The sequence below is a fragment of the Mixophyes fleayi genome, chromosome 9 (assembly GCF_038048845.1).
Source record: "Mixophyes fleayi isolate aMixFle1 chromosome 9, aMixFle1.hap1, whole genome shotgun sequence".
Classification (NCBI taxonomy): domain Eukaryota; kingdom Metazoa; phylum Chordata; class Amphibia; order Anura; family Limnodynastidae; genus Mixophyes; species Mixophyes fleayi.
The window spans coordinates 60,506,392-60,527,755 of NC_134410.1; the positions used below are offsets into that span (position 1 = coordinate 60,506,392).

At 40.1% G+C, this 21,364-nt stretch overlaps 1 protein-coding gene across 3 annotated transcripts in view; it reads left to right on the plus strand.

Moving 5' to 3' along the window:
* Positions 1-21,364, plus strand: part of LOC142100689 (vascular endothelial growth factor receptor kdr-like) — a 165,219-nt gene that overhangs the window by 22,399 nt on the left and 121,456 nt on the right. For all 3 annotated transcript variants that reach the window (XM_075184407.1, XM_075184409.1, XM_075184408.1), the window contains exon 2: positions 20,309-20,405. In XM_075184407.1, the coding sequence (XP_075040508.1) occupies positions 20,309-20,405 (97 nt within the window). The remainder of the gene's footprint in view (positions 1-20,308; positions 20,406-21,364) is intronic.

The window sequence follows — 21,364 nt, forward strand, 5'->3', positions numbered from 1 at the left end:
AAAAAAAAAGTAAAAAATTAGAATTAAATATGTTATCGCCATTACAGAACAAGTAATGAGGCAAGACAATGCTTGTTAAATGGGCATTTTAGTTTCTCCCGGGTGAAATCCAGAAAATCTTATCACTAGCGGTTATACATTTATGTATAGTGCGAAACCCAATCATCTTCAAAAGTATCCGTTTTCGCCGGCCATAGGGCTTTTCGCCTCATGAACAATATGTTGGTAAATCAGAGGCGGAACTAGCGAGTGCAGGTAAATGGGAAGGAGGGAACCGGGGCCCCCGACCCTCTGCAGCTCCCTTCCAACGGGCCCTATTATCTCCATGGGCCCCAGTATACTGCACCTGCTGCACCAATGGTTGTTCCGGCACTGCGCTAAATCCCACCTGGGTAGCAGACTTGGTCAACTTAATACAGACAAACAAAGTCTAGGTATGTAAATTAGAGATAGACAACTTTGTAGCAATCACTGAACTACAACATCTAGCATTTTCAAATGCAGCACCCATATTTTCCCTATTGTCCATGTACTTGTTGCCCTCCCCCTAGTGTGGCTATGGCATTGAGTAACGATCATCCATTTACTCTGAAATATGTTTATCTCCCAAACTTGAATGTGAATCCCTGTGGAAATAGTTTCAAACATAGCTTCACTATCCTTTTTCCTGCATGTTAAACAAATTATAGTTTTAAGCCTCCCTGATAGGTTTTATGAAGTATATCCGACAAGAACATTGAGAAATCACCTGGCTTCTATTTGAGGCCTTTATTTAAGATAGAATTACATATTTGGCATCAGACAGAGCAGACTTATCACTGAACACATTTGCAGAACACTTTGTAGATCTCTCCTTTTCCCACAAGCAAAATGCTTTCAAATTCCAAAACCAAATAAACACTGACACCATAAAACAAGGGATAAATTTGTCTAATGACTCATATACATTGAGAGAGAACTGAGATGTGACCAATGATTCTTCGCATTATAATGCTCCATACATTTCCAGGCATTGAACACAGCATTATTATTAACTAGTCCATGACTGCCTGTAGTCTATCTACATCATAACTGAGCCAAAGTAGCTAAGCAGCAAGGTAGTAGTGAAGTGCACAGCGCTGTTATCGGACACAAGCTGTTCGCATCGTAAGGGTTTAATGAGTGAGTATGTGATGACTGAGTCGGTTTTACCACCTCTCAATGTGAGCGCTGTATTCCAAATATGGCGACTTCTGTTTGCAGTGCAGGGAGGTTGCGAGGATCACTGGGATTCTTTCAGTTGTGGGGAGTCCTTTAAAAGTGTAGGAAAGGTCCACATAGACTCTCCTGACACCAACACAGCATGGTATGTAGATTTACTTGTATTTTCCATGTAAGCTGTTACTAGTCACACATAACACTAGGGGGTAAATGTATTAAGCTGAGAGTTTTCTGGCGGGTTTGAAACGTGTTGATGTTGCCTATAGCAACCAGATTCTAGCTATCATTTTATAGAATGTACTAAAAAAATGATAGCTAGAACCTGATTAGTTTTTCAAACCCGACGGAAAAATCTCAGCTTGATACATTTACCCCCTGATCTAGCAATGCATTGTAAAGTCTCTCCACCAGTAAGAAAAAAAAAATTGTACAAAAATAAAAAGTAACAAATTCCTTCCCTAACCGCTTCCCCTGCATGCAGTCATCATATGTGAATTCCGCATGAGTGTCAAGGACTCATACAAAAAATGAATGATGGCCACCAGAAAAAAACCAACTTATAAATTGTGTGAGGCCGCAATATTTGTCCTCCTAATTCCAGCCCTATCCCATCTTCCCCCTTAAGAAATTGTGCAGTCTGAGGATAAAATTAAAATGCATAAATTTGTCCCTGGACAAGATGTAATCCTTGTATAAACACACACTTAGTATTCCTACACTCTAGATCTAGTGTACTACATGTTGGTATAAATGTTTGGGGGTAGCACTAAAAGTTAATGTGAGGAAGAATCATGGAAAATACATTTATTTTGTAAATTTTGCCTGTTTTCCCTATAATGAAGTAAAAATATAATTGTTTCATTATGCTATGAGCCCATCTGTCACTGAAATAAAACAACTATTTTAGATTGACTTATGTGGACTAAGAAATAAAGATGTCCTTCGTCAAAACATGACAATTAGACAGGTCATGAAGGGGGAAAGCCATCCAGTCATTAAATGATTACCATTTTATTCTCAGTGTTATCAATACCAGCAAAGGGTCATGCTTAGCAGTGTACAGTGAGCCCAGACTGCACAACTCTTAGAATATCATTGTTGTGGTGGGGTTTTAGTGATTCTTTCAGCTGTTAAAGATTGCCTCCAGTACTTATTTTATGTAACTGTGTGTTTATTATCATTCTTTGGCTGGCTGGTTGATTGATTAGCATAGTAAAATCTAAAGGTTGGGGTCAACATGGCTGTACAATTGCATCTTTTGAAGTCTCCGCTGAAGAAGTCTGGTCCCTGGGACCTATCTGGAGTAGGGTTACTTTGCAGAATGTATTTGCATTTTATTATGGCTTTTAAAAACATTAGCTTGAAATAGTGCCCCTGGGATATGTAATTGGTTATTTCCTTACTTTCAATCTTCTGACTGACAAGTTCAATGTTACAATGTTCAATGTACACCTGTCAGAAGATTGGTGAATTTAGTTGTCTTTCTCCACTTCTGAGCAGTAATGGCTTGGGTCCTATGTCTGACCGGTCATAGTAGAAAGAATGTACGGTATGTGTGTGTATGTGGTTCTTATAGTAATCCCAGGACTCTTTCTTTGATCATTCAGTCCTAAGAGATAGGCTTATAAGGTATGTTCTTTCATCTTCTCCTTAACTATAGGAACATGTTAGGGTGCAGGTAAACAACAATTTTCCTCTGTTCTGCTACAATATAATTATAATCAAGGTAGTTTGTTTTAGTAAGAACATTATAAAGAGTACATTTGAATAGCGTTGACATGTTCAAGTGGGTTGTTGGTGCCCTATGTATAAAAGGGAGGATTTGTCTAACGGACTCTGAATTTAGGGGGGGATTAAAACCCCCAAAAGCTTTACAATGTTTATTGTGATTGACCAGAGGTCCGAGCAGCAGCAAAGGGAGTCTCAGGGTACAATGTAAGCATCATGTCATTCCGACATGCCTGACAGTCACATTAGCATATTTGTACAAAATACAATATGGTATTGAAGTGTCACATACATAAGAGAGAATAGTGTCTGGACACTGTTATTAATAAAAGTAAAAGGTACATTTTCCATATAAAATGTAATTAAATACAAACATAAAATACAAATTAAATGAAATACTTACACCTCCCCCTTTAAGACTCAAATGTAAATCTTCTTTACTGGAGTTGTCCAAAAGGAAAGCCTATGCTTGCCTGTCCCTTCCCTCCCCCGAACCACCGACCCAAGCATAAGGAGTCATAAGTTTATATTTTATGCAAAAAAAAAAAACCACAAATTGTGCTACCAACTATACATGAGCCCATTATGTCTTTTGACTGCACTAATCAGTTGCAATTCCTCTGGCAGCACTGAACACACTTTCAGACAAAGCACTAGAAGGTGAGCAGGAAAGTGTGTTAATGGCAAATATTGTTCATTCTGACCAGTGGTTAAGCTTCTTCTGTCAATATTCAATTGGATCACATTCAAAAGAAAGTATCGTACATCAAGTCAGGTATTTTGTGTCTATAAGCTCTTCATCTTGCATTGTCCCCATTAAAATACTTTTTTTGGAGGACTGTTAAGAGAATTTGTCTTTCCTTTGGAAGGAGCTTATGTTCATTATCACTCTTAGCTTCCTTTTACATAGGACAAAAAAGTAATCTGTTTTCTGCTTGTAATGTTTTAACAAACGCATCAGTTTATATCACATGAATTACCTGCATATTCTTCTATACCTAGATAGATTTCAATGCTATTGGCAAGTAGAGATTTGTTTTGCATTATGCCAGTATGTGGGTTAAAAATGCACTAGCCCAGATCGTAATGGATTGCCTGAAGTAGTAATGCTATTGGCAGAAATAGAAACAAATGCTTTGCCGCAGTCAGTGTGTTTTAACAAATACACAGGTCAAGATCATAATGAATTGTCTGCGTATTTCTACACCAAGACAGCTAATGGAACCAATGACAAGTGCCAAAAACAAGCGCGTTTACAGTAGTCATGTTGTAGTTAGGCGGGTATAAGACATGTAACATGCAGTTCTGCTTACACAGTTATGTAGCACGAATACATACATCATGTACAGTGGTCTGGGTCAAAGTCATTGAGGGAATCCATATACGTTTTCCCCTCGTACATTCCAGAAATAATGAGAGTCCAAAGGGCTGTTAGATCTATTTATAACACTACAGACAATTTGACAGTTGATTATACGTTCTGATTGACTTCTTTGTGTCCAATGACAGATTGACTCTTTAACGTGTGTTAATTATTCGTAACATTTTTAGTGAACCATGCTCAATTCTCCTGTGGTAAATCTCTGAAATGCAGCCAAATTTCTTGATCAATCGATCAATTCACCCCAGGGGCGGATCCAGGGGGGGGGGGGGGGGGGTAGGGCGATTGGGGTGATCGTCCCCCATAGCACACCTCTGCCCCCTAAGCTAGGGTCGATTTGATAACAGCCAAACATCCTGAGCGAAGTGAAAAAAAACGGAAGGGATAAACTGAAAGTGACATCAATCTGAAAATCCTCTATACAACTAATAGAGGTCAGTTGTGATACTAGAAACAGTAGGCAGACAATACAAATGGCATACTTTTGGTTAGTTTATCACCACAATTAGCTTGTGTTGCTTGCACACCTGACAATAACTTTGAACAAGTGCAAACATTTTATATACGGATAATTGGATTTCCTTTTTTAAGGAAAATTTCCCAGACAAAAATATTGCCATTCATTTTGATTAAAGAAATCGTAAGCATTTGTCCTTTTATTAGTTTTTTAATAAACTTAAGAAATCCTATAGTAATACAAATCTACAATACAAACAAAAAAAATTAAATGTACAATATGAAAATAATGTATATCTAAGGCTCATAAACATGTATCCACAGTGCTTTTGCAATCCAGCACATAGATTTTAACTTGCATTTGACCTATTTGAAATACAAATTTGATGCATTAATAACGCATTGAGAGCACATTTTCAGCGCATTCGATGGGACCCATGTTACTTTGGTGTGACCTGCAGATCTTGGCTGCTTATTACCAGAGAGGAGAAATACAGCTTCTGGATTTGACTTGCCTTAATTGCAATATTTAATAACCAAATAGGCTTCAATACTAGTTGTTCCTCATCTATATATTGTTAAAGAAAAGGCATTATTGGGTCCATTACTTCTGCCGCTAAGCCCCAGCATGGGTCACTTAAAGCTCATTTATGGTGGTTAAGGAATTTGTAATAGAAATTGATGGATCATTATCATCTATTTATAAAGTGCAACTGATTCTGCAACGCTGTACAGAGACTCACTCTCTTCAGTCCCTGCCCCATTGGAGCTTACAGTCTAAATTCCCTAACATACACACACCGACAGAGAGAGAGAGACTAGGGTCGATTTGATAGCAGCCAATTAACCTACTAGTATGTTTTTGACGTGTGGGAGGAAACACCAGTGTGATGACGGTGGGAGCAGTGTGGTGAGGGGAACAATATGATAAAGGGAACAATGGTGTGATGAAGGTGGGAGCACTGTGGTGAAGGTGGGCAGGGCCATCTTAACAACATTATGGGCCCCCGGGCAAAGCAGTGTACCGGGGCCCCTAGATATAGATATATAGATGTATACAGATACAGATATAGATATAGATATATAGAGATAGAGATAGATAGATGTACTTGCTCAGTGACCCTTGTAGGTTTATTTTGCAGCTTTTTTTCTTTTGCAGGATTATTTATTCTCATTAAGAGCTGTGCCTATGGGGCCCCCTTGCCCGTGGGGCCCCCGGGCAGCTGCCCATCGTGCCCAATGGAAAAGATGGCCCTGAAGGTGGGATGAAGGGGCATACATATCTGTTGTTTGTTGCTCTTATTGTTGTGATTTTATAGCTGTATAGTGTTTTATTTAAAATAAAGCAATGAACAAATCTAACTATTACCACAGTAACAATTACTACAGTAATAGTGCTCATTATTACCGTACGGTAATCTTTAACGATGATTTTTGCGGGAGCCACGAGCAGAAATCTGGGTTAAAATTATTGTATAAACGTTAATACTGCTAGCGCTGCGTTATTCCTAGAATAACATGACTGAATTGGATCAGCTCCATAGTGTTGTAGGACACAGGGCCTACAGGAGTTGGGACTGGAGAGAGGGAGGGGTTGGAACTGTAGAGGGGGAGGAGTCGGGACTGGAGAAGGGGAGGAGTTGGGGCTGGAGAAGGGAGGGGCTGTGACTGTAGAGGGGGGGGGTCAGGGGTAATCTGTAAACCGCCCCCCTAAAAGAAAAGTCTAGATCCGCCCCTGATTCACCCACTACTGTTTAATTCATCACCTTGGAATGTTATTATCAACTACTGGAAGAATTATAGCAGACAGTTTGCAGGAAAATTCCAGTCAATCCAAATGTCACACATAATCTACCAATACCTACTCAATGCTTGTGTATACATATTTTTAGTTCAGTAGTGTGCAAAACCATTTTTATGCAAAGGGGGTTTTCCATCTGTTGCTAAAGGAGTAGTTATATTTGGAAAACTTTGAAAGAAATACAAACATGTAACTGTGTCAATAGTAATCCCACTGCTGAAATAAATGACTAAGATCCGGGAATTGATAACTGCTTTGCAGTGTGTCACACTGATTCCAGTAAGGTTTTCTTGCATGACTACATCTTCACTGGCCAGAAATAAAGAAGGCGTTGTGATAGCCAGATATCTGACTATTCTCAGTAGCCTCTTTCACTGAGAGATGGGGCTTAATCAGGGGAGGGCTGGCAAATTTTAGCCCGGGGGGCAAGCACATAGCACTGGCCCATAAGTAGCGGCCTATATTTATATATATATATATATATATATATATACTTTGCACAGGGCCCCAGAGGGAAAGTCCAGTGTGTCTAGGCAGGGGCAAACTCAGAATTTTTAAGGGGGGGAGCAAATGTTTGAATTCAGGACTACTCCAAAAAAAACAAACAAACAACAACAATAAGCCTTCAACATACACTTTTTTAGTCTAGTCAAATTGTCTATCAAAATACCATTGATACTACACATTAAAACTAGCATTAATACTGCACATTAAAACTAGCACTGATACTGCAAATTAAAACTAGCAACAATACCGCACATCAAAATAGCATTGATAATGCACATTAATGGGATGAGGTGCTGTACAACAGGTTTAGCATGTATACATGCTTTTGCATGCTCGTCCGTGAAGGGGGGAGGGGGGTTTAGGAATAGATTATATAATTATATAATAATGTTCTATTACATTACTGAACCCAGGTGCTGATTTATCAAAGTGCAAGAAGCCATTTTGCTTTAAAAAACTGATGTCTTTGCCAGCAAAATGGCTTGGTTTTGCTGCGTAAAATATTAATGGGGTTATCGCTGGCGATAACCCCTGTTAGGGAAAGCTATTTATCAAGCACTATTAATAGATCATTATACAAACAGCACTATACTATTTGTATGATTATCTATTTGCACACATACAAAAAAAAATGAATTTCTTTTACAATACAGAATAAAAAGATAATATTAAAAAACTGAACATACACTTACCTGATTAATTTAAAAGTGATTGTAATTTCTCTCTTTCTTTCTACTTGCTGTGACTTGCTCTTGTCTTCAATAATGGCTGCAGGGGTAGGTGTTTTTCATGCCCTGCATAAATGGGAGCCTCCTACTGTATTGGAAGCTCCCATTGTATTGGCGGGCAAGCCACTAGTATATCAAAAAATATATATATGTATATTTATTGTTTTTTAATTTTTATTAATGATTTATTTATTTAAATTATTTATATATATATATATATATATATATATATATATATATATATATATATATATATATATATTTATTAATTCATTCATTACCTATCTACTTCATGGGAGCCTCCTAGTGAGATTGAGGCTCCCATGTATTTGATTGATTGGGGCTGCCCCAATCACATGCAGAGTGGGCTGGTATTGGGGAGGAGGAGAGGCAGGGCACAGGGTGTCAATCTGACACCCTGGCCCTCTGTGATTTGCTGTTACATGGCTCCTGTAGTCTATGGGAGGAGCCCTGTAGCACTTCTATCGTGGTTAATGTTTTGCCCTGTATATGCGGTGCCGTCCGCATATACAGGGCATGTGTCATGCGGCCATTCCCCTCCCCCCCCGGCCCCACGGCCGTGGAGAGAGTGCGCTGCGGTGATGCCCCCCCCCGTTTGTGGATTCATGCGGTGCCTTCCGCATATACTGAGTATTACCACCTGTGCGCTGGTTAATACTCAGTATATGCGGAAGTCACCACATGCATCTACGGGCGGGGGGGGCGGCCCCAACTTGTGTCAGACAGAGCGGCCCTGGGGCCAGGTGCCCCCCTGCCCCCCAAGCCTGGGCTTAATGCTCTTCTCAGTGTTATGAAGAATGTTGTTTATTTCTGAATATACAGTACACTGTGTAGATACAATTAATTGAATTCATTATAATATATTCATATGTTGTTGATGTTGATATTATTTGATTACAATTTCATTAAAACAAACTCCTTTAATGCCTCTAAACCACAAACTCACTTGAAAATGGTAGATAAGGAGCCAGGTGTATGACGACAGAAAAAAACATGTAATCCAATGATCCAAACTCTTCAATAATTGTTCTTCTTAATCTAAAATATTGCAATATTTTATTTATAAGGATTACCTGAATAAATTTAGCGTAAATATGGTCTTCACAAATGTTTCAATTCAGTTTCCAACTAAAAGATCATTTGCATATCATGCGTGGCTGACGATTGACTTAAGTAAAGCTCTCATAAACATCCCCCTCTGTTCTGAGCTACTACAACACATCTCTCTTGCATTTTTTATTAAAAATCATCATAAAAATGTATCATAGGCAATTATGAATTTCATTCCAGTGAGTGGAGAGAGGCGTTTTAGAAGAATATCTGGAGTGTAACTGAAGCATCAAAGAGATTTGTGCTTCATATACACTAAAAAAAAAGTCTATCTTGACATAGACCTAAAACTACTTTATAGGATTCAATTTAGCTGATAAATGTAAAGACAATAGGGTATATTTACTAAAAAGTGTGAAAAAGTGGAGATGTTGCCTATAGCAACCAATGAGATTCAAGCTGTTATTTTGTAGAATTTACTAAATAAATGATAACTAGAATCTGATTGGTTGCTATAGGCAACATCTCCATTTTTTTCATACCTGCCGTTTAGTAAATATACCCCATTTTCTAGCAATTTAACTCTGGTGGAACAGAGAGAAATCTGTGGGCAAATACTTTTTCACACCTCAGGATCAAGTGATATATGGTATAACTGGCATTCCATCACATTCAAGTGGGGACAGTCCAATATTCCAAGCTGTTCTTTCCTTACTCAGACAGACATTATGATTACACCTTTACTCTTCTGCTGATGTCACAGAATGGGAGGAGCTAATTTAAAACATTTACTGCTGTCACAGAATGAGAGGAGGCAATTCGCTAAGTAATATTCCATGCTTACTTAGTGCATTCTAGTATTTATTATGTAACATAATTGGATGCAAAATTGAAATTAGATACATTAAGTAGTCATTTTTGTGCCCCTTACATTTAGGCAACTGGGGCTGTTGCCTGGTCAGATCATAGCTTGGCCTTGCACTGCATGTAAATTCTTGCAAAGCATAAGAATGATTTCCATTTATTAACTGTTGGGACATAAAATATTAGGCTTTATTCTGTACTCATTATACTTATTATACTTATATAAACGTAACTTCTCTCTATTTAACAAAGCCCCTGGGCCGGTGAAGACTATCACCGGCAGTAGCCTTTGTCGGAGAATCTGGTGAAGATTTTTTTTGAATCAGCATTCTCAGGTTCAATTGCATTTTTTTTAACATTTCTTTAAACATTTTATTTTTTTACAAATCTGAATTACCCCATTCATACTGCACCAAAATCCCGGGTTTTTGCCGGGGTGAGCTCAAACGACCCGGGTCTTGGTGCAGTATGAATGGTACAAGTCAAAAATCCTGGGTCTAAAAACCCGGGTCTTCAACCCGGGATTTATCGAGGGGTAATTCCCGGGTCGGACCCGGGTTGCCTGCACTATGAATGGTGCAACCCGGGTTTTTAAACCCGGGTTGCACAGAAAACAAGCTGATTGACTGTCTGCCTGTCTCTGGAGGATGATGTCATCGGTGGGAGCCCGTGGAAGAAAAAAAAAACAGTCACCTTTCAATGACATCACCATTTTTCAGCCAATAAAAACTGCTCTGGTGATGACTCCCACAAATTGCCAGGGCACAGACTTGTGCAGTATGAATGGGGTCAACCCGGGAAATTCCCAGGTCCGAGGTGCAGTATGAATGGTGTTTCTGAGCTGGGACGCTCCGAACCCCGGCAAAAACCCAGCTTGAAAAACCCGGGATATTGCCGGGGCGGCAGTATGAAAGCGGTATTAGAGAGCCCAGTAAATTACACATGTATGTAAGACGTGACAGATTGTTCTTGTCTGGATGAAAAGATGGTGAAAGTAGTGGTTACCCAGAATGCCTGTCTGTAAATACCCTGATATTTTACCACTTGTCCTCTACATACGTACTTACAACATGTAGCCAAATTATGTCTTTTTAAGGAATTTCTGTTTCTCCTCTGCACACTTTATATGCCTGATGAGCCCCACTGGATCTCTTAAAACTCTGCAGCTGATAAAGAATGTTTTATGGTTATACAAAATCTCAGCAACTGTACATTTGTTTTATGTCCACAGATCAGGGACATAAATTGTTTGAGAAGTGAAAAGAGAAACTTCTTAGCTCTTCATTAATCAGCATTTGTAGTGACACTTCTTGTCTGTGTTTAACCTGCCTTTTGCCATGTTGTTTCTTAATAATATGATATTAAGATTTTCAAAACAATTAGGGGTTATGTTAATTATAATTTCTTATTGAAATTATAAGAAATTAATTAACATGGCAGTTTATTAAAATTGATAAATAGGGTTCTCTGGGGTCCCCATAGACACTTATATATGTGTTATCAAAGAGGCTGAGATCACAGCAGATATCTGAGATGGTTTCCAGGGACAATTTGCACCCAAACTAGGACATCTCAGGAAGGAATGAGCGATATTGTCAGTGGACTTCGCTACTGATAAAATTAACAATAGTTTGTGTCTCTCCATGTTAGGGAATTTAGACCATACTTGCCAACTGTCTTGAAATGTCCGTGAGACTCCCAAATTCCGGGTAGGTCTCCCGGACTCCCGGGAGAGTAGGGCATCCTTCCTCATCTGCTTAGTGAAGAGGACAGGATTAGAGCCACCTTGACACTATTCTCAGGGGATCTCATAATTTTAGCCCTTGCCTACCACGGTAACATGCATCGTTCACGTAATAACATCACGGGACCAAAAATGACGCAATTCGCCAAGCCTTGCCTCCCTCCAGCCACACACCCCACATTGTTTGGAGGGGGACATCAAAAAGTCGGCAAGTATGATGTAGACTGTAAGCTCTAATAGGGCGAGAATGATGTGAATGACAAACTTTCTCAGTTATGGCTTAAACTAATCATAAAATTGAGGACAGCAGGGCTGTCTTTATTAAAGTTGCACTTTTGTGTGTTTAAAGCTTTTCTTACATTGGGTAAACTGCAGCTAGAAAAGTGCTTCTCTGTTGAAGTGCAACTAGTAGGTGCAAAATGCATTCAATTAACAGTGCAGGGTGACACTTGTTGTTTTTGTAATTTTCTCTAGATTTATATTTTTTAAACTATTGCCTAAAACTTAACTTTAAAAAGCTATATGATCTAAATCAGTGGCACATATTTTATCATGAGTGGCATTTTAAATATTTTGTAAATAAAACATAAAGGCATACTAGCCTACTCTACCGGATGGTCTGGGAGACTTTTGAATTTCGAGGAGTTCTCCTGGACTCCTGGGAGAAGAGACCACCCACCCTGATCCCCTGATCCTGCCTCTTTTCTCTAAAGTTCCTGGGTCGGGACTTTGATGGCATGATTTGCATGATCAGTCCTGATGATGCAGTTCCTCATTGCACAGCAGAGCCATGGTGATGCAAATCGGGGAGGCCACAAAAGCAGTCAAGTATGCATAAAGGGTTAACATAAAATTCCGTAGCTGTTGAATGTTATAATTTCCCAACAATGCTTTGTTGCTCAAGAGTTACTGGAGTCTATTGTATGGGTTGAATGCATGGCCCAGTGTGTTTCCTGCTCATACTAAATATTGTACCTGAGAAACAATTAGGGCCCAGCTGGGAGCCAAGTACACCCTCTATCTTTCCAGACACTGTAGTTATGAAGGCCAGGTGGGAGTAGACTGTATTGGAATGTTTATATTACAGTCTCACGATAAAAGGGTTTTAATTGTATCTGCAGAATACATATTTACATTACATTGAAGCCAGTTTGTTGTCTTTTCCTCATAATGTTTTCTTGAAGTGTGAGCTGATTGGAGCTGACATTGTAATGCTGTAAACGTCACATACCATGTGTGTAATTATAGCTCTTGTACACACAGTCACCAGCACACTGCCAACCTTTTCACTGTGGGCAAATAACTATTTTAATAGTTTTGCAGCAAGGCAAATGCCTCTGAGTTTATTCCACATCGGCAAGAGCAGCAGGTTTGGCTGAGTTATCTTGGAATTCCACAGAACCTCCAGTTTGTATCACGTATTGACATTTAGGGTTATGGTGGCACATAGAGGGCTGGATTGGATAGCATGATTATGTGATGAGAAGAAAGGCTAATTTAATTTACAGCTTCATTCTTGATCAGAAGAGCACAAAATGCTTACATACCCTTTTATCCGATGCTTGTCCAAGAAAGCAACATACAGTACGTTATTCTTGTCTAAACCTTAATATTTTACAGTTTATAATTGCACAAAAGCATACCCAGTGTTACTTCACTTAACACGATGTCTAGGTATGCCATTATGTTATCAAACAGATACTTGTTTTAGACTCAGCGCCACAGATTAGCATAGCAGTAGGACTAATGTGTTTTTAATTGCGGTACTGGATAGTGTCTTGTGGCTTGGCATAGGGAAAGCACGTCATGTGAAAAGTACGCATGCTTATATTACATTTATTAAGTATGCAATTTTAAATCATCCGCAAGTCTTAATTTGTTTTTCATTCAATAAACAAAATGGAAATAAGAGCCGTCCAAAACTACTGGATGTCCTTCTTTTTTTGCCACCATATAATTACAATACATTGCCATAAAAAAGTCTTTGTTTGTCCAAGCTATAGGCCAATATCTTTGCTTAATGTGGACATCAAATTATACGCCAAGCTCATAGCAAACAGAATGAAACCACTCCTGCCTAAAATTATCCACTCAGACCAGGTAGGCTTTATCCCAGGGCGCGAAACTTGCAACAACACTACTAAAATAATTGATTTGATCCAGCATGCCACTATTACCAAATCTTCCACCATTTTACTATCTACAGATGCGGAGAAAGCCTTCGATAGAGTGGATTGGGATTTCATACAGGGAACACTTAGTCATTTGGGTCTGGGGCCGGTGGGGTTGGCGAGAATGCAAACATTGTACACTCATCCAACGGCAAGAGTTAGAATTAATGAGGACTTATCAGAACCCTTTAATATAGCTAATGGAACGAGGCAGGGCTGTCCCCTTTCTCCCATGATTTTCATCCTATGTATGGAGGCACTCGCGCGATCTATTAGAGCAAACCCAGACATTTCAGGGGTCCGGGTGGGAGAGAGGGAATTCAAATTAGCCCTCTTTGCAGACGACCTTCTAGCCATTCTCACGAATCCGACCGTCTCAATTCTGAACCTGGTGTCGGAATTTCGTGTTTTTGGAGAATTATCTTACTTTAAAATTAATTATTCAAAGTCAGTGGCCCTTAATATTTCCTCCCCATCCAACATAATTGAAGGTCTGAAGTCGACCATTCCCTTTGTCTGGCACCCCACGCATCTCAAGTATCTGGGGGTGATCTGAAACAAAGACAATTCAAAAATATACGCAGATAACTTCCTACCTATTACTGCGACCATACTCGCCAATCTGAAGGATTGGCTTCAGAAGGACTTTTCCCTGATAGGTAGAGTTAATGTTGTCAAAATGAACTTACTCCTGAGAGTGTTATACCTACTACACACGCTACCAATTCAGGTTCCCACCTCATAGTTCAATGAGCTACATAAGGCCATTAGACATTTTGTCTGGAGGGGTAGGAGACCTCGCTTCAGACATGACATATTATATAAACGCAAATGGGATTGTGGTCTGCAGCTTCCACATTTTTCAACATATTACGATGCTGTCATGCTGAACAGGGTTCTAGACTGGTCACGAGGAGGAGGGGACAGACAGTGGGTCTGGATTGAGGATTATGCTTTAAAGACAGTGATTGATCTTGTCCCATGGCAGCCTTCTCTTCCCATTGTTAAACACCCGACTAGATCCCCCACCCTGGCCAGATGGTCAAAGCTGCATCATATCCCAAACATCTCCACAAAGCACTCACCCTTGACGGCACTTTTTGATAACCCGGACTTTCCCCCCGGCTTATCGAGACAGTCATTTAAACATTGGATGCAGGCAGGGATAACCCTTGTCGGCCAGCTGGTGGGCAGGTCTGGGGTCATACCCTTTGCTGAGATACAGGCAAAGTGGGGTCTACCTAATGTGGGAATTTGGAGACATATCCAGTTGAGACACTTTGCCTGCTCCTGGGGAATCCATGAGGAGGCTGGCAGGACTCGCACACAGTTTGAGTCCCTTTGCATTGCAACACACCGCCCTAGGCCTACCCTATCATCTATTTATAAGATATTGATCGAACAATCATCCAAAGTGCTACCTAAATTCACAAGGGACTGGGAGCGGGAGTTAGACATAGTCATACCGGAAACAGAATGGGGGAACATATTTCAGCGTACCCATGTTAGTTCAGTCAGTGTGAGAGTGGTTGAAACTCATTTCAAGGTACTGACTAGGTGGTACCGTTGTCCCAGTCTCCTAGCAAAAATGATTCCCGGGGTCTCAGATCTATGCTGGAGATGTCAGGGAGCTTTGGGCACTCCATTACATATCTGGTGGGATTGCCCGGTAATCAGACCCTTTTGGGATACGGTTATTCTCATCTCCAAAACGATTGTGGGAACTGATCTACCAAATTGCCCAAGGTTCTGGCTACTTAACGACACTAATATGCCAGTCTACAAAAATAAAAAATCCTTGGTAAAGTATCTTAATGGCGCTGCAAAGGCGGCGATACCGGTACACTGGAGGTCACCGCTGGCCCCTACCATAAAAGAATGGTTTACACGGATAGATTTCTATATGGTAATGGATGAAATAATTTATGCGGCAGAGGACAAAAATAGAGCATTTTACATACTGTGGTCGGAGTGGATTGAGTTTAAAAATAAAGTGTTGTTCGCTCAGTGGAATGTATGAAGTTTATCACAAACCCCCTCTCTCTTCCATACCCACCCTCCCCCCTCTTTCCTTCTACCTCTTTACCCCCTTTTTTCACAATTATTTCACCCTATTTTATCGTATTTTCTCCTTTGAGAAAAATTAAGCAAATGTACCTCACCATGGGTGAAAAAACGCAACTGCTGAAGTGCAATGTAAAGTTTGAAGTATTGGAATTTTGAGCTAATGTTATTGCATATACTTGTATACGATGTTAAACTTCAATAAAAACAGATTATATTAAAAAAAAAAGTCTTTGTGTCATTTTTTGCATCATTTATCATTGGTTTTATATTTTTTGCTAAAGGTGAAAATTAGAACAACACAAATTGAAAATGAAACTCATTTGTTCCAGTGCTATTGCTACATTAGCATGTAGGTGCATGCTGATTACAGTAAATCTTTTGGAATGCAGTAGGCTGCAGTGTTTATCCATCCAAATATAAGTGGAAATGTGAGAAAGCCTCACTGACAGAAGAATACATATTTTATGACGGTTTTAACTTAATAGAACACACCAAATATGTACCCTATAATTAAGAGGGTGCCCATCTTACATTTAATGTTAATATTGAATACTAAACTTGCAGTGTTTTTTGACACAGAAGCACTTAATGTTGTGCCTTACTTTCTATAACTTTGCACTCTGCTATCTGCTGCCTGACTAGCACCTCATTATCTCTCTGCTTATGATTGGCTGGCGAAATAGTCCAATCCTGACCAGACTAAAGTGCAACCGCACATTATCACAAAGACAACATCACACTGAATGACAGCAGCTTTTACTTACAGTAGCTCTGGAAATGTCAATCAGTCTGACACCAGGCAAGATGTGACAGGGTGTGTGGGACGTTCCTGCACATAGATACTTGAATAGCTAGATTGTTTTCCCTGGCATGAAAACAAAACAATTTGAAATGAAAGTTGGATCAGACAGATATCTGAAGCACAATTGTAAATGCTTCTATGATGAAAAATGGTAGCACAGGTTTGTAGGGGGGAGGGGGCCGCACTACTACCATGTACTTGGTGGTTGGCAGCTGTGCAGCTTTAAAGCTCTGTATAGATGTCAGACATGGTATGAATGATACTTAAGTTATATAAATATATCAGCTTAAGTGGCAGCAATATGCATTAGGGAAGCAAATGTTGGGAATCAGCTTTAGTTAGCGCCTCACCTCCACTCGGAAGTGTCATTGCTTGATAGGAAGCGGTGTCTCACTCCCCTGCCGCTTATCTTGGCATACAGGAATTAACGACAGTATCATTGGCTCCTCAGACTTGGAAGCGTGGTGCTTGGCTTTGATATCATAGCCAAGCACCACACTCTCGGCATAACACTGACATGGAGTAAGAGTAGTCAGGCTTTTCACATATAAGAACATACTTCCGACTTGTGAGATCTCTCTTCCGGGAGGGCCAAGCGTAATGAATTGTTTGGTCCCGCCCCTAAACTGTCCCAGTCTATCACAACAGGTAGGGCTGGATTAACCCGAGGTCTAACCGGGCAAGAGCCCAGGGGCCTCGGGCATCTGGGGGCCCACCAGCATTCATCGGGTCGGCGACATCCCCGCCCCCAGCTCTGACTGTCAGCTGGAGAATGGCAGGCAGCTAACAGCAAATGTGCAGGTGATTCACTTCATTTTTACAGCAATATGAGGTTTATCTTATATATTCAGTGGTCATATATTAGCTGCCTGCTGTCACTGTAGTGCTTCTGCGGTGAGCATTATTCTCCTTACTGAGGAGGTATCGTGAGAGTGAGACTATGACTCACAGTCTCGCTCTCACGAGATCTCCTCAGTAAGGAGATTACTGCTCGCTGCTGGAGCTCTATAGAGAGTGACAGAAGAACGGAAGGAGGTAAGGGGTCAGGGCGGCGGGGCTCATGGGGGGGTGGGTGCCCTCACAGTACCCTTAGCCCTGGGGCCTCCATTCCTTTAATCTGAGCCTGACAACAGGGGGCGGCGATGACACGTGAATTTCGTCACTAAGCCTCGCTCCCTCCACTTAACTAACCGAACTGACCTGGATCCAGGAGGACTCCCAGAAATTTGGGAGTCTTCAAGACATTCCGGGAGAGTAGGCAACTTTTAAGTGTAAGAAGCAGCAGGCTGCTTGTCCTCGGAGCTCTGTGTGGGGAGTGCCACATGGGCATTAAAACCACTGGATGAGTGACATTATGTCACTGATTCAGGGCCTGATTCAGAGTTGCAGTTTAAAAAGGAGCTTGAACATTGTTCCGACCATATTCAAATTAAAGTGGATCTCAAGGTGCGACAGAACCCAGTACACTATATACACAAGCATTTATTAAATGTAAATGTTTATTGGATTTTTGAATATGTATCTAATATAGTTAAGTAGGGATATACCGGTACATTGACTCCCCGAATTGTCTGATTCACAGCCAATTATATAGTAAACATCTACTTATATATCAGGGATATCAGGTGCATCCTTCTTTTTCTAACTATATGCGGTTGTATATACTAAGCTATGTTTTATGTTAAATTGTCTGGTATGTAAAGTGTTTAGGATCATTAGTCATATTTTATGAAATTACTTTAGCACACAAATAAATATGTGGTACATATCTTGCCATTATGGGCCTAATTTAGAGTTGTATTTTGAGCCCTCAAACAATGTAGAAGCCTTCATAAAAATCATTGTACAGCCGGCGCCTGCCACCATATTTATTATATATTATGCACTAACGATATGGCAGTCAACATTATCAAGTTGATGAAGACTGACATCTCTATACTACCTACACATCTATACGCCAGAGTGTATCTTTAACGATGCTGCATCTATACACTGTATTTAAAGTTGCACATATATAAATGTAAAATTGCAATATATACACCTATGTTGAGACCACAGTTTTCTGGCCTACTCCAAATGAGTACCTATATGTGTTATATTACAAAACAACTTCCTGTTCACACCTATATGCTAGTTGTTAGAAGATACCATTGAATTATTTAACATCCACACAAGTGGCTGTAAATAACATGGAATTTTCATGACCAGGCAGTTATAGCAAGCAATAGGCATATGTATATACGTATGTACATATGTATAACCATATAACACTGCCAGCGAATAGAGGAAGTGAAATGCGCATGCGCAGCTAACATCAGCGCATACACATAGAGATTTGACACAGCGGGTGATCAAGCAAAGCCTTTCCAGTTTCACTGGACCCCTTAGAATAGGTAAACTAACACCAGGAGATGGCCATAGTGAACAGCTGGGAAGCTTCGCCGTAAGCCCCCAGTGAAGGCTATTGCTGGCGATAATCTTCAGCATTTTTTCCTGTCCCCAGTATCTGATATCACCATCCTGGGATGGCTATAGAAATTTGAAGACAGCGGCTGTACTGTACCACCGCTGTCCTCGTTAAATAGGCTTCCCTATGTGAAGGCTACTTCCTGAGATGAGGGCCTTAGGGACCTTTTTAATAATTAACTGGTTTTTGGCCTGACTTTTCGGCTTAAGTTACTATTCTAGTCATGTCAGTACAGCACATCCAATAGAAATGAAGACTCCGTGTTCCGACTCGAAGTCTTTACTGCACGTGCGGAACCTAGGGTCGCATATGCGCTGTTTCCATTTGCGGTAAAGAGTGCAGGTGAGAGCAGCAACGCAAAGCTCTCCCTGTAGGATTCGATTGCTAGCACCATTAGCCATTGGGATCAAGCTCTGAAAACTTCAGCTTCTCAAAGCTTAATAACATTGCCCAGACCTCAGTCCCCATTGAGTATTATGGGGACTGTGTTTTAATGCAGTAATTTGACTAATGAAGGAAATATCTCCGTTAGGCTTTTCTTAAATGACCGCTTTACTTAAAGATGCCTACACCATGCGGAAAAAGAAGTTTCCGTATGGTTTAGGGCTTCATAAATAGGCCTCTTAGTCTTATTCGCAGCGGGGAGTTAGTTAAATAGGAATTTAGGACCTTTCACCTATTGATAGATAGACCCCTGAGGGTTTAGGGAACTCTATCTCAAACTATGTATTTATCAAAAGACTGGTAGATGCCTACAACACAATGCAGTTGAAAGAACAACAGTAAATAAACTGAAATAACATTGAGAAAAATATAGGTATCCTCTGTACAGCATGGCATGATATGATTAGCGCTATATAAATAAAACATTAATAATATTAATACAGGTACCCTAAGAATCCAAATGAACAGTATATATGTACTGATTGTTATATCCCTGTTGTCAACATTTTGTGTTACTTTCTTTCTACTGGGCGTGTGGGTCATTATGTCTGGCACAACAAAAAGTAGCTGTATAACATAAACACATAAAGAAAAGGTTCTTCAGCTGCAAAAACATGTGTAAGGACTTGACAAATGTTTCTCTCTTGACAGAACAATATAACATATTCAACCAGGAAATGCCTGCCTAATGTCGCTGACTACAGTCTTACCCCAACTCATATGATTTGTTTAAGAATATCTTAGTTGAAATGTTTTTAAGAAATTTACTCAATTTTACAGGATCAAAATATATAAAATATTTAATCTTTACATGTGTTCATTAATGGCACAGCTTGAGAAAATGAATAATACTGTTTACTATTTTCTTTCTCTACAGATCATCACAAATATAAGGATATATCTAAACAGCGGCTGATAAAAGGAAAAGATCACATTGAAATCAAAGTGAACGAAAACTACACTTTCCCCTGCAGGTAAGGTGTAATATGCAGATCACTTACTGTTGTACAATAAAGGACTAGTGTCATTGGCTCACTGTGTGTGAAGGCTCAGGAATAATCCATGTGTGCAGCAGCAGTGACACATGCAGGTGATTCACTTCATTTTTACAGCAATATGAGGTTTATCTTATGTACTCAGTGGTCATTCTCTTGCTTAGCAATTTGTGCCAAACAAAGAGATCCTTAAAGACACTTATTAGAATAAGAAAGACACCTGTAGGGTCTTACTCCAGGGGGTAAATGTATCAAGCTGCGAGTTTCTGGTGGGTTTGAAAAGTGGGGATGTTGCCTATAGCAACCAATCAGATTCTAGCTGTCATTTTTATTTAGCACATTATTTAGCACATTCTACAAAATGACAGCTAGAATCTGGTTGGTTGCTATAGGCAACATCTTCACTTTTCAAACCCACGGTAAACTCGCAGCTTGATATATTTACCCCTGGGAGTGTATTTTAATTCATTGGGGATCATTTTTGATCAAATTTTGTGGGGTACACAGTGGAGGTAGATATTTCACCATTATGTGGACTGAAGTAATGTTCATATGCAGTGCTCCGAGATTTCATGATGTAAATTCATTAACTATCGTCATGTATGTAGGCAGATTTATAAATAGTCATCATAACCGAATCCTCAGGGGAGGGCTGACAAATATTAGGCTGAGGGGCAAGACTCAACTCAGAAGCCTATTAAGAACATTTTAAAGGATAAAAAATGCAAGTGGCCCAGTGACCCAACCCAAGGTAGCCCACTATGGTACCGGCCCTGGGGGCATATGCCCCTGCAGGGGCTGGCTGGGTTGGGGGGTAGGGGGGCATCTGCCCCCCGGGGTAGACTGCCTTAGGCTGGATCACTGGGACACCTGCATTTTTTTCCCTTTAAACTAGGCTGCTGAGTCCAGTTTTGCCCCCGGTCTAAAATTTGCCACCC